This window comes from Vigna angularis, chromosome 5, assembly GCF_016808095.1.
Source record: "Vigna angularis cultivar LongXiaoDou No.4 chromosome 5, ASM1680809v1, whole genome shotgun sequence".
Lineage (NCBI taxonomy): Eukaryota > Viridiplantae > Streptophyta > Magnoliopsida > Fabales > Fabaceae > Vigna > Vigna angularis.
The window spans coordinates 23,105,099-23,119,334 of NC_068974.1; the positions used below are offsets into that span (position 1 = coordinate 23,105,099).

The 14,236-nt window shown below is 34.7% G+C and overlaps 1 protein-coding gene across 1 annotated transcript; it reads left to right on the forward strand.

Moving 5' to 3' along the window:
* The first annotated feature begins 4,836 nt into the window (after positions 1 to 4,836).
* On the forward strand, positions 4,837 to 9,131 carry LOC108339023 (long-chain-alcohol oxidase FAO1). The gene is made up of 3 exons (XM_017576169.2): positions 4,837 to 5,172; positions 6,451 to 6,723; positions 7,152 to 9,131. Exons 1-3 carry the CDS (start codon positions 4,939 to 4,941, stop codon positions 8,907 to 8,909), a joined length of 2,265 nt encoding a protein of 754 aa, XP_017431658.1. The 5' UTR covers positions 4,837 to 4,938; the 3' UTR covers positions 8,910 to 9,131.
* Positions 9,132 to 14,236: the final 5,105 nt, after the last annotated feature.

The window sequence follows — 14,236 nt, forward strand, 5'->3', positions numbered from 1 at the left end:
ATGTTTTTCTTTTGTTTGATTTTACTTAGCTCCATATATGTAAGGTTTTGCGTCTTGCTGGAAGCAAACTGCCTTTCAAATAGATTTCTCAATGTCTCAAAATTGTCAACGGTTATGGGATGTAGAGAATGGAACCACACCAAGGCTTCCCCTTTGATGGACAGGGAAAATACCCTGCACCATACTAGTTCACTAGGTGAAAAGATTGTCATCCCGTCCGCAAACGATCGTAGCGGATCGCCTGATTCATCATACTTCTCGACAGTAGGGGGAATTTTATCCGACATCGGCTCCCCCATAACAGCCGCTGTGAAGGGATGAAGTGGTTGGGCCCGACCGATATTATCCGAACGAATCGATCGACTTCTGGAGCTGTTTTCTTCCTGATCTGTATCTTTAGACTAAGTGTTGGCCAGATCCACTATGGGAGGTGTTTGGCCACAAGCTGCCGACTGCTAGTTTGAGTGGGCCTTCCAACCCGCATCACGCTCCGTCCTCAAAGCCACAATCTCCCCTGCATGGCTTCCATCCTCCTTTGCATCTCCTGCATCATCGCTATCGGATCTTATGTCATCCTTATGGTCTGCTAGGGTGTCTTCAATAAAATCCTCGACCCCACAGTGGGCAACAAAATGTTTCTGCTGAAATGGGACGAGGATAACCACCTGTGTAAGTTTCAGTGTGCCGAACGTTCGCCTTGCTCCTTGCTCCGAGTGACCGATCGGTGTATGGGGGATAACCTGCAGAATACACTTTGACGCTCAAGTTATAATCTTTCTCTGTAGGTCTTTAGTAATTCAATAGGGAGTCAAAGTGAGTTTACCTCGAAATTAAACCCCTATTTATAGAATTTAGAAGAATCTGACTAATTAATTTATCTTTTAATGATCATTAATGTAAACCTTAACCACTTAACAGTAGTCGTTGTGCCATTAATTGCGACTTAACTCTGCTCAACGGATGTCGAAACCGAGCGGTGATGAGATGCTTTCTGGCACGTCAACCGCTCGATCCTCTCCATTTAGTTTGTCACCATACCTGATTGGTCAGCTATAAGTCCATAGTAACAAATATGATATGGTATGAATGTATAGTGATGTATAAAATTATGATAATTGGTGTAAGATTGGAAGTCTTAGTGATTGTTGTGTGTTTAAGTATGAATAATGATGAGTTGGTTTTGGTATGATGTATGGATTCCTTAATAGCATATGAAAATGAGTTAAGTATATGAAAATGAGAAAAATTGTGAGAAGTGGTATATTATGATTTGAATGGAATAAGTTCATTTTTTAATCTTAAAATATAGGGTTATATTTATTATTTGGGATTGTTCAAGGATGTTTTAAGGATATTTTAAGGTGGTGATAAATATTAAGTATAAGAAAATTGAGAGGGTAAAAATATTAGGTTTATGTTTTAATGTGTTTTTGAGTATGGAATTTCATTGGACGTACCATTTTGTCTCAAGACGACATTGAAAGAGTGATCTCTTGTCCTTAATTTTTGGAGGAAGTGGATTTTTGTGTCGCTCGACAACGCGATTGTATGTGTTTTTCTTGTTGGACGAGAAAACAAGTCATTGGACGACTTTGGTGTTTTTTTTGGTAGGTCTGGTTAGTGAGACACAAGGTGTTAGGCAACATCAGGAAAATAGGAAGTTGTTTTTGTGTGTGTTTGAGCATTTTATTTGTATGGTTTGAAATGATGATGATGAGTTAAAAAATGAGTTGATTGGATGGAATACATGCATGAGTTTGTAAGGTTTAGTTGAAAAGTGTATGGGTCTCACTAAGAGATGAGGGAGTTCTAAAAGTTGACCTTGTGGAGTAATGGAGTTGACGGAGATGAACTTTGTTGGTGAAGTTCTCGGGAAGAGTGGTGGGAAGAGGCCCCTATGTACTCCACCGTACTTTGGAAGAGTAGTGAAGAGTGGACTTTTTCATAAAATTCGTGGAGGAGTAGTACGAAGTAGATTGTCTTGAGATTCTAAGGGAGTAGGAAGAAGAGTTGAACTTATTACTATTGAGATAAATGGTATAAAACTTATATGTTTATTCATTTTGTATGAGTCAAATTTCAAAATTTCTCTTCTTTTCATTAAGTATAAAACAATACAATCAATGAATGAGAGTAGTAATGTAACATCAACAATATGGGGTGTTATAAAATCCATAACTAAGTTCTGTGTATTGGGTAATAAGGCCCAACAACCTTTAAAATAAAAGACCCACTTCCTCAGGATTCGCGAGAGATAAAATATCTCTCATGAATGACTCTGCTAGAGAGGCAGTCTTCGTTGCACGAAAGAGAAAGAGGAAGCTCGAGGCTATTCTGGAAGCTTAGAGAAAGAAGAGATGCGTAGCTCATTGGAAGCATGCAACCATGGTTGTTTGGAGAAAAAGAAAAGAAGATCCACATAAGGGTTTCATCAAAGGTAAGGAAAACACAAACTTTCTTTATTTCTGTAATGGTGTTTTTACTACCGTATGTTACAACTAGAAGGGAAGAGGGAAACCCTATTTATAGGATTTGTGGGAAAAATGGAAAAATATAAAACTAGAAAACCCTAACTAACTTGATTAAAAACTATTATTGTTTATACAGTAATCTTGCCGAATATTTTAGTCCAAATACTGTGTCTATCTTGTTTCTTCTCTTATATCTTAGAAATCTAAGAAGCATGTCATAGTTTCGTAAATTCTTTTAGACTGAACATTGTGCTATTGATAGTATAACTTATGACAATTCATGGCTAATATATTTTCTTCACGACTTTGATGTTTCTCTTGAAGCGGTCTTGGTGTTATGTGACAATAAATTTAGTTCCTAAGATTTTACCTATTAATTCAGCACAAGAATTTGTTGATGTCTCGTAAAAATCTTTGCTTAATTTTAACTTAAAGATGAACGACAGTCATTCCCAAACTTAAAAAGATATTGGTTTGATATCTGTTGGTAGATAATAATTATTATAAATAAAATAATATTAATCTTATCTCAAAGTAGTATTAACTTTAAATCTATTGTTAGTTAATAAATCATTATAAGGGGTATTATATTGATCTCTCTTGTTAATCTTGCTATAAGATAGAAAGTTTACTATAACTAATTTCTATATATAACATGTACCTAGGGTTAGGGTGTGAGTGAAAAATAATATTTGAAACAATATTTATTATTTTATATATCTTTATTTCTTTTCTGGTATTTGAATAGAATTTGTCATAAATTTTACACCACTAATTAATTAGGTTATAGTTACATAAACAAAAGTGAATTATATTAACATATTAAAATACTGTTTGCATACTGTTTGCATTAGAAAAGTCAAATTCGTGTCAGTTGCGAAACCAAAAACGCACGTTTTCAAAACAGTAATTAATTTATTACTTCATTTATTAGCCTCAAATTTTAGACCAAAGGTTTAAACTGAACAACAGAAAAGAGAAAAAATATGATCATATTAACATAAACTTAAACTTAATGTCCTTACTGTCAACTTCACGAATATGAAATAACTATTTAAACCAAAAATCAAATGGAATCCATTTTTGGTAAAGATTATCTTGATAGATGAAGTTAAAAAATTAAAAGTGAAGTCTCTAGCCATTAATATATATTGCATATATATAACTTTAGGGGCCTATATTTAAAAACATTGTTTAACTTTTTTTTTATTTCTTAAGTATTTGTTGTACTGTTTTTCAAAAAATTTATCTATTACTAATATTTTTCAAAAATCTAAGTTGGTCAACTTATAAAATCAAGGGTAGTTAATTAACATGATAAAAGAAAAAATGGGCTAAGTAGTAGGAACTCTTTAATTTGTACACATGATTTTGATATTTTTCTATAATTTTAATTTTCAATCCCTCCGCACTTCTATTATATAAAAATGACATAATTTAAAATTATAAACAATTAATAAATTTTGAAAAATAAAAGTTGAGAGCTTATAACCCTATTTTTAAATTTAGGAATTATGCATTTAGTTCTAGAAGGAAAGACTATACCAACTACATATTTTATCAAATGAAAAGGTTATTAATTTGAGGCAAGGTAAATTTTGTAATTAAAAAATGGCGCCAAAAAAAGTATAGTTTAGTATCTCTTTTGTATTTCATTTAGATTTTCATAAAAAAATTAATTAAATATAAAAATATAAAAAGTGTATGGACCAAAATTACAGAGATTTTTTAAAACTTAGAAACTAAAAGCACGAGAAAAAAAATGGAATGATCAGAGTTAGAAATTAAGAATTAAAGGACTAGAATTTTAAATAGTTAAAAGTATTATATACCAAATATAAAAATATTCCCATTTTCTAAACGCTCTTTTTAGTTACTAACTAATAACTAGTAAAAGATATAAAAGCATTCTTTAAATAGTTAACTAATTGATCAAAAATGGCTATATCTTGAACCAGGTAGTGAAAAGATACAAAACAAATTCTTTAAATAGCAACATGTGCATTTAATGATAAGTGTAAATGAAAACAATTCATTAATTAATAAATGTCTATATCTAATGGTTGGGTATGTAACCAACTTAGTACTCGCACCCAATTTTTCATAAAATCGTGCAAATTAGTCATTTCCACAGGTGGGAGTTGTGACACACACAACTTTGGAAGTTAAAGACCCTCATGCCCCACCACCCAAATGTAAACACAATGAAATAAATATAATAAACATAATAAACCTAAAAAAAAAAGCCTTTAAAAATAAAAAACGCATATTATGTACCTTTTTTTTCAATTTTCTTCTCACAACAATTTCTATTATCTTATATTTTTTAATTCTGAGTTTATATATATATATATGTGTGTGTGTGCATGTTCACAGACATAGTTCAGTAAACCTGCATAAGGTGCTGAGGCATACTAAGCTTGTGATCAAAATCATCATCAGTGATCACTGAGAGAAAAAGAGAAATATGAGAAGCGAGTGTCATCCACTGTTAAGGGGAGGAAGAGGAGGTAGCAAGTATAAACATGGATTTTCTGCAGCTGAAATGGAATCACTGGCAAGCATTTGTGAGGTTGTGTTGCCTCCTTTGCCTATGAATGCTTTGAAGAGCAGAAAACAAGGCCAACCTGGTGATGATGACAACAAGGTTCTGCAGAATTTCTGTGACATTTCTGGTTCTCGCTATCCAATCCCTCATGAGGTACATATATACTTGATAAAATATGCTTTTGTTTTCGTAATTTTCTGTCGAAATTTGATGAAAAGATGCTTTTTGTTGTTGAGGTTTTGATAATAACAGAAGCTTTTGTGTGTGTTTAAAGAGCTTGGGATATCATATGCAAGTATAGTATTGAACTAAGTTTCTTCATCACTTGTTTTCCTTCTCTGATTTACAAGAAATTGCTGTTGACAAGAAACAGCTTGAGTGTATAAGTGGGCCCCACATGATTACCATATGCAGATTGAAATTCACCTCTTGTATGAGATGGAAGAAGTGTAAGGATTGATACACGTAACTGGATATGAAAATCATTAATGAGTTGGCGATATCATTTGACCTTATACCTTAAAAAAGTAACTCATAATAACTGAGATTGTCTATTGCAGCATGGCAGCTACTAATTACTGTCTCTGTCTGTCCCTGTCATGCACTTGAAAGAACACTTTTTCCCATCACTTTTACTTTCTTCATGTGGCATTCACATTCTTGTGCAGTATAACAGAAAAAAAAGTTAGGATGAATTTGTATCCTAATTACTACTTTATACCCTTTGATTCAATTTAACATATTCCAATAATAATCTACTAAGGATGAACATTTGGTCTATCTTCTGCACTTTTAATAAGTCATTTCATACTAGTAACAAAAGCTTAAATATTTTCCTACATCTTTTCTGGTGCACAGATCAGAAATTCCTTGTTTTAGTATGTCGTCGAAGTACGGATTGAACCATATCCACGGATTCGTTTGGTTCGGTATACTGTTCATTAACTCTATTTTTTTTAATTCAAAATCACTATCTGTCATAATGAATTCATAATGATGCATCAGAAGTTTAGAGTCTCGTGGTGATACTGGGACCAGGGTAATTAATATAGTCTAGGATAGGCCCCTATACTTCTGAAATTTTAATAAATCCATTTATTACAATTTAATGTAAGTGGAACTCTTAGAGAAAAATTAGATTGTGATTTTTGTCCTACCATATTGGTAGAAACCGTTTCTGTGATGGCATTTTCTCTTAAAACATAATATGATGAGACATTTTATATTTATGTATTGTGAAGATATTTTGAAATTCATGTTGACCAACTATTCATTAAGTTATCGACAGTTATAGTATATGATAGGGAAAATATTTCTTTTAAGCACTCTTTAAACGGAGTGGCACAGTAATGTTTGTTAGATTAGTTGAGTAATTTTTTGTTAACATTCTTCATATCTCTCATAATCATATCTTATTTTGAATGGAAACAGGTTGCTGAGTTGCTCACAAAGAGGAGCTTAATAGAAGCGCTGATACTGGTAAGAGTGGTCTTATGGCTGCTGGCTACAAGGTTGGGAACCTTGTTGCTTTGTGGTTTCCTCTGTCTTGGTGAGAAATGGCCTTATATCAACAACTTTTCAAACATGTCTTTGGAGAAGAGAGAAAAGGTTATGCAGCACTGGTTGAAGCATAGGTTCCTCACGCCTATTAGACTGGCATTTGGTTATGTCAAAGTCCTGGGCCTTTATGCATTTTTCTCTTGGGTATTGTTCAGTCTCTGCGCAAAGTTCTCTTATTAATTGTTACTAGTCATCTGCACCTAATGATTTCTAATAACATTATATAACACGCTAAAATTTCACTAAGAAATACTTAGTCCCTCATTTGTCTTATTTAGTGTCCTAAATTGAGTAAGTTTTCTTTATACTTGTTAGTGCTTTTTAAACTAAGTTATTACGTCAATATTTTTCTTATTGAGAGTACTTTTATTGATATGTTTCAGAGTTTTTCATGTTACCTTACTCTCACTAGATTAGTATAAAAACTAGTAGCAGATGAATAGAACACTGATGGACTAAAGTTAAACATTTTAAACTTGTGGGGTTAAAACTAAGAAGAAGGAAGTATGTTGTAGCCTGAAAGTTTCTTAAAAGAGATTAAAGCTATTGAAAATTTCTTGAAATTTTTGCAGGTTGATGAAAATGGTGATAACCCGGCATGGAAAGCCATTGGATATGAGGTATCAAATGAGAAACTGGACAGTGTCTCCAATAATAGGCCCCTTGAAAAGGGGACTATAGAAACCATGCATGAATCTGACACAACTCTTCAACAATCTCTTTCCAAGAAAGGCCTCAATGTTGAACTGGACTTCGAAAGCAACATCCTCAAAGTCAAATGTGATGCAGTAGTTGTTGGGTCTGGTTGTGGCGGAGGTGTTGCAGCTGCCGTTCTTTCAAGGGCTGGCCACAAGGTGGTTGTTCTTGAGAAAGGAAACTATTTTACTCCTAAGGATTATTCATCTCTAGAAGGTCCCTCAATGAATCAACTATATGAAACTGGGGGGATGCTTGCTTCTGCAGACTCCAGAATACTGGTTTTGGCAGGATCAACAGTGGGAGGTGGCTCTGCTGTTAATTGGTCTGCCTGCATTAAAACACCACACAAGGTGCTGAAAGAGTGGTCTGAGGATCACAAGCTTCCCTTCTTTTCAAGCCAAGAATATCTCTCTGCAATGGAGTCTGTATGTGAAAGGATTGGAGTCAAAGAAAACTGTACACAAGAGGGATTCCAAAATCAAGTGCTGAGAAAAGGGTGTCAGAATCTTGGCCTCAAAGTTGACTATGTGCCAAGAAACTCTTCAGGGAATCATTACTGTGGCTCATGTGGTTATGGCTGTCCAAAAGGAGAGAAACAAGGGACTCAAGCAACTTGGCTTGTAGATGCAGTTGACAAAGGTGCAGTAATAATAACAGGATGCAAAGCTGAGAGGTTCTTGTTGGAAAGCAACAGGAGTGGAAATGGCAGAAAGAAGAAATGCTTGGGAGTGCTGGCAAAAGCATTAAACAACCAAGTCACAATGAAGCTACAAATTGAGGCTAAAGTGACAATTTCCTCTGCTGGGGCACTTTTGACACCCCCTTTACTAATATCTAGTGGACTAAAAAATAAGAACATTGGAAGGAACCTCCATCTCCACCCTGTCCTAATGGCATGGGGATACTTCCCAGAATCAAATAATTCAGAATTTAAGGGGAAAACCTATGAGGGAGGTATAATCACATCAATCCATAAAGTGCCATCAACAGACTCCAAATCTGATTCAAGAGCCATAATTGAAACCCCTTCACTAGGACCAGCATCCTTTGCTGCACTGTTTCCTTGGCAGTCAGGACTAGACTTCAAAGAAAGAATGTTGAATTACCCCAGAACTGCACATTTAATCACAATTATAAGAGACATGGCTAGTGGACGGGTGACTTCAGAAGGAAGGATCAACTACAAGTTGAATGAAATTGACAGAGAAAACATGAGGGCTGGCTTGCAACAAGCACTGAGGATTCTAATAGCTGCAGGAGCAGTTGAGGTAGGCACACACAGAAGTGATGGTCAGAGTCTCAGGTGTAGTGGCGTTAGTGAAAATGAGGTGCAGGAGTTCCTGGACAGTGTGTGTCCAATGGAAGGAGCACTTTCACCAGGTGAGAAATGGAACATATATACTTCTGCTCATCAAATGGGGAGCTGCAGAATGGGGGTCAATGAAAAAGAAGGTGCAGTTGATGAGAATGGAGAGACATGGGAGGCTGAAGGGTTGTTTGTTTGTGATGCTAGTGTGCTTCCAACTGCAGTTGGAGTCAATCCCATGATCACAATCCAATCAACTGCATACTGTATCTCTAGTAGAATAGTAGACTACCTTGGAAAGAGTCAAATCTCAGAAGTTCCTTGAATTTTCTTCATCACTCGAGGCATGTAATTCTAGTTCAAATTGGGTGCCTTTTACCATAAAAATAAGTTTACAATAGAAAATTTTTCATCTTCAGGCACCTTTTACTAAAGAAAGGACACACCCTTTTGGTGGGATTTATAATCTCCATCTCCTGTTAAGAAAGGAATTATGAGAACTGAATCTAAGTCTTGAATAGAAAATCTGGGTATGTGTTAATATTTACTGGTATATGGTATATGGAGATGTGTAATTCGAGTTTTCAATTATCTTTGTTCAGCAAAGGTACTCTTCTATATGGAAACAAGAAAATCAATCACATAAAAAAAACTCATGTCTTCTTATAAAGAAATACGTAATTGTCATTTTTCTTTTATACTGTAATGAAATCAATCATCCATTTGATCTTAAAAACATCATTACAATTTTCTCTTTAAAACACACATTAGAAAGTTAGCGAAGGATGGTGTAATTAAATTACTTAGTCTTGACTCTTAAGCAAAGAATAAGTATTCACTAACACAAAAACAGATTAACATGTTACATATGACATGTAGGTAATAGATATGAAAAACGCATATTGACATTTTTGTTTATGCAGCGGAAATTAAATCGATTGAGTACAGTAAGAAGTCGACTGAATAAAAGAGTGTAGGGATAGAAAGATCAAACAATGAGTTTTTATATAGGCTCGGCCAAGCCTACATCCAGTGTCAATTTGAAATCCATGCATAAAGTTATGGATTGGTCATATGTATATTGCCACATAGTGATCTTCCTGAATTGTATGTACAACGTCAACTAGAGAGTCCTCATCCAAATTTATTGTAATTTTAAATATATGGTTGTTAGGAATATGAAGATTAATCAGATTTTCTTCATTAATATCAATTTATTTTTTTTTCTTGAAGAGAAACGCACCAATGATCATATGTAGGATCTTTGACATAAAAAACCTGATAAGCTTGATCAATTGCTGCATGGGTTGAGCATAAGTGATGTGGTGCGTTTTTGGAACGCTGTTGCAGTCTTTAGGGGTAAGGTTTGACCACATCGATTTGAGAAAGCAGAGAGCTCGTAAAGAGGGGTTTTCCTCAATTCTCTCAACCCTCAAGCTAGGGTTCTTCCAGCAGAGAGAAGAAGTGTTGCAGAAATTCAAGATGCGAGCTCCACGGCCCAAAAGGAAGAAGCCCAGAAGGATGATCAAACCATAGGAGGCCAACCCATAATGTTGATCGGTCAGAATGAAGGTTCAAGGTCGACGGTTGGAGAACGAGTGCGAGTTAGTTGTAGTTGACTCTCGAAGCTTCCAAGTTTGTTTTCAGTTCTTCTATTCATTGTTACTGTTTAGATTTTTTCTTAGGTTCTCTTTCTTTTAAATATGAGTCTGTTATGCTTTAGTCTCCATTAGAAATTGCTTAGGATACCAAGGATCGGCAATCTCAACGAATTTCTTCAGCCCTTGGCGTTTTAGCCAACCTTGAAATTGGAAACCTTCATTGTTGAAGAAGCTAAGTTTTAGGAATTTATTCGTAGTTAATTTTCTCATTTTCCAGCAATCAACAAACTTGGATTGAGCTCCATCATGACTGATCCATCCTTCCAGTTGTGATGGTCGCCTCAAGTATTTAATGCCCAATGTCTTTACTCTTTTCCTCTGAGATGAACTGGACGCCACTTTTGTTTAGAGATTGTAGAATATCAGAAGGAAGGATTCAAATGTCTGCTGAGAAGATTAGTGACACTCTTATGTGTTTTAGGGTTTTAATCAAAACAAATTTAGATTTGGAGGGAACACAAAAATTCACTTTAGTGCCAAAAACCGAATTCATCAAATTCAAAATTTTCAAAACATACAAAAGTTTAAAACAGAGACTAATAATCGGTTTTAATAAAGATAAAGTGGATTTAATGTTTTGATAGAGTGTTACCAAAAATGAGAAACACATACATGCAAAATATCCGACTCGACACTTAATACAATCGATTAAAAGTCGCATAGCAGTATTTTCACAGAAAATAAACAATTCAATCAACATATATCAACCATGCATATAACAATCAATCATACCAATGCTTATGATGCATGATGCATGAAAAAGTTTAGATACAGTTACCACAACCATTGACTCAAGAACTTGTTTATTTCATCATGGTAGTTCATCCTTAAGTTGAATACTGCTTCATCAACTACTGCTCCTTTCCTGCACAACAGTTAAAAGGTTTTGACGCTGGTACCCATTTGAATTTGGGTCCTGTCTTCTTAGTAGCAGGAAGCTGTTCCTTGGGAACCCATTTGTATTTTCCCCTTGGAACACCAACATTTCTAAAATAACAGTTTCTAACTGTGTGACCAAGTGTATTGCATTGAAAGCATGCATTAGTAGTAGGTTTTTACTCAGATTAATAAATTTCTTTGAGTTTATCCTATTACTTTTAGCCTTATAACCAATACCTTGTCTGTGATGAAAACAAGACTTATAGTGATGGTGATGCACTTGAGAGGAAAACCTAAGATGAGGTTTCTTGGAAGTGGAAAATGTGAGAAATGAAGATGCTCTCTGATGTGTGAGAGAGAAAATGACGAGGCAATGGCCTCTGACGCGTGGTGAATGAAGATTGGTTGAATGATGTGCGCGAGAAGCTGACTTGGAGGAATGAACAATGCGTTATGGAGGAGAGCATTAATGGAAGCACAATGGAGTAAAATGAAAGAATAAAAAATAGGAAGTGTGCTTGGAAGGTGGCTAGAGGGAGTCTTTGGACTCTCTAGCCTTGACTATCAAGGGAGAAATGTTTTTGGTTTCAGAAAAATCATTTCTCATTAATCTCAAAAGTCCCATTACAAGAGAGGAGCTGGGTATTTATAGTAACCCATGCTCCTTGCAAGTTAAGCTACGTTTACAATGAAATGTAAAAATACAAAAAGAGAACACTAAGAAAGGTACGTTAGGGAGGATTCCATCATACCCTCCCTCTTAACAAAAGATTTGTCCTCAAATTTGGCAATCGCCTTATGAAAAAAAAACTCCACACAGTCTTCGGAGCATGGCCATCTTAAAGTGGCCTTATTCTTGTAGGTCTACTTTTCTTCCTCTTGGATCAAACACAAATCTGCAATACACATCAAATATATCTTCAATTAATATTGATCCAAGGAAGAAATTTTCTATAAAAACAAGGAAATAAGGACTTCTAATATATTTTTTTGTAGTCTTTTGAATTTTTAGAAGTCCAAATTCATTTTTCTCTTGAGTTATTTGTTTTCTTAAAGATAACAATACCTTAAGATTTGAATTGCCATTCGAAAAGGTATGCATAGAATACATAATGACAATTGGTTTAAAAGAGAAATTAAAATTAGAAGAGTTAAAAATGATTGGAAAAGATTTAAGAGATTGGAAACCTTCCCTTTTAAATTTACGTTCCATGATTGGAGTCAAAGTTGCCATCAGTAGCAATTTCTCATTTTCTTTATTTTCTCTTTCTTCTCTCTTCTTTCTCTCTTCTTCTCTATTTCTTTCTTCTTCTTGTCTTCTCTCTTCTTTTTCTCTTCTCTTTTTTTTTCTCTTTCTCTCTTCTCTTCTTCTCTCCTTTCTTCCTCTTCTTTTCTCTCAATCTCTCTTTCTCTTTTCTTATCCTTAATCTCTTCAAGTCTTGCCCCAAATTCTAGTTCTCTACGAAGAAAACCATGATCATTTAAACTCTCAAGAAATAATTATCCATCTTCAATGCAATCTCTAACTAATTCTAGGTTTCTTTTAATGCTTGAAGGCACAAACTTTCTTCTCATTCAAGCTTTTAATTCATACCAATCACGAATGGAGGACTTTCTACCTTTCCTAACATGATATTGTCTTTCATCCCACCACTCACTTGCATGCTCTTCTAACTTAGAGAGATATATGCTAAGAACATAAGATTCACTCTCTCTATAAAACCAAGGATTTATTTTATCAATTTCATTTTCCCAAGCTAGGTATGTTAATGCATCTATGTATTTACCAAAGAATGAAAGATTCCTAGCTTGATTAAACATTTCATCACAATTTTCTATCCAAGATGACCTAGACGACCTATATGAACTATAACAAGACATCTTTGTTTTTAAAAGTGTTCTTAATCAAAAGGGTTAAAAGCTTCCACTTAGACTAGTTCCAGGTAAGAGAGGTGAGCTAAAGAGCTGCTTAAGTACCAAGTCTTGCCTTGCCAGAAATGTCTTAGGCTACTAACTAATTACCCCTTAAACTAAAATCCCCTTTAGAAACAAAGTATATAACTAAAAAACAAACACAATCAAAGACAATTAAGAGACTAGCAGACTCTAAAACAAACACAATCAAAGACAATTAAGAGACTAGCAGACTCTAATGTGAGAAGGCTTAGAGTTTATTCTCTTTTAGCCTAAATCACTCCTAACGCGTTAAATCAAAATTCAAGTCAAACAAATAATGTTGCCAAGGGTTGAAAGAGCACCAACGACTCTTTCAAAGCACTTGGACTTTTTAAAGGCCTTTTAAAAATTAAGAACAAAACTAAAACTACCAGTAGGCTAACACAAACCTATTACAAATTAAATGGATCAAACAAATACAAAAGAATTATCAAAGCTAAGCTGGGCTGCTACGGTCTTGGTCGACCTCTGCATTCTGGACAACTTAGTCTTGGTTCAACTTTGTTGCTTCTGAAATCAATGCTTTTGAATCTCCTGATCAGTTTCCTACAAAGGAAAATGCACAGATCTTCAATCAAAATTTCCTTAGCTAAAACAGATTGCACAAGGTGATGTGTATATATATGCAATAAGCACTTCCATTTTCTCGGTCTTGTGCCCTTGATGCAGTTACAAAGAAAATGTCTTTTGCTCTCTAGGAATAAACTGCAAGAAAATCACACCCAATTCAGCAAATCACAACATCCAACAAATTGCAAGCTATAACACAAAGAGTTTAAACAAACAGAACCAAGATAGCTAAGCAACTTCCCTGATTAATGTTATTTCTAGCTGCTGGTTTTAGTGGACTTGCTGTAGGTTCTTCCGCGTGCTCAACTAATCAGCAGATCCATTCTTCACTTGTAGACATCCTACACTGCATTCTTGTAAACTGATGCACTAGCTATATGACACCAATTAAATCAGACATGCACAACTGATAACAGTTGAAAAGCTGTTATTTTTATACTTAAAATTGACTTCAATTACAACCTTTATGACTTAGAAATTAGCTTGAACTCATGATTTTGTTGAATTGTTGGAAATAAGAGAGTTGGACACGTTTTATGCTTGATTTCCTTATTTTTACAGGTTTTGAGATGAATTTGATGAAAGA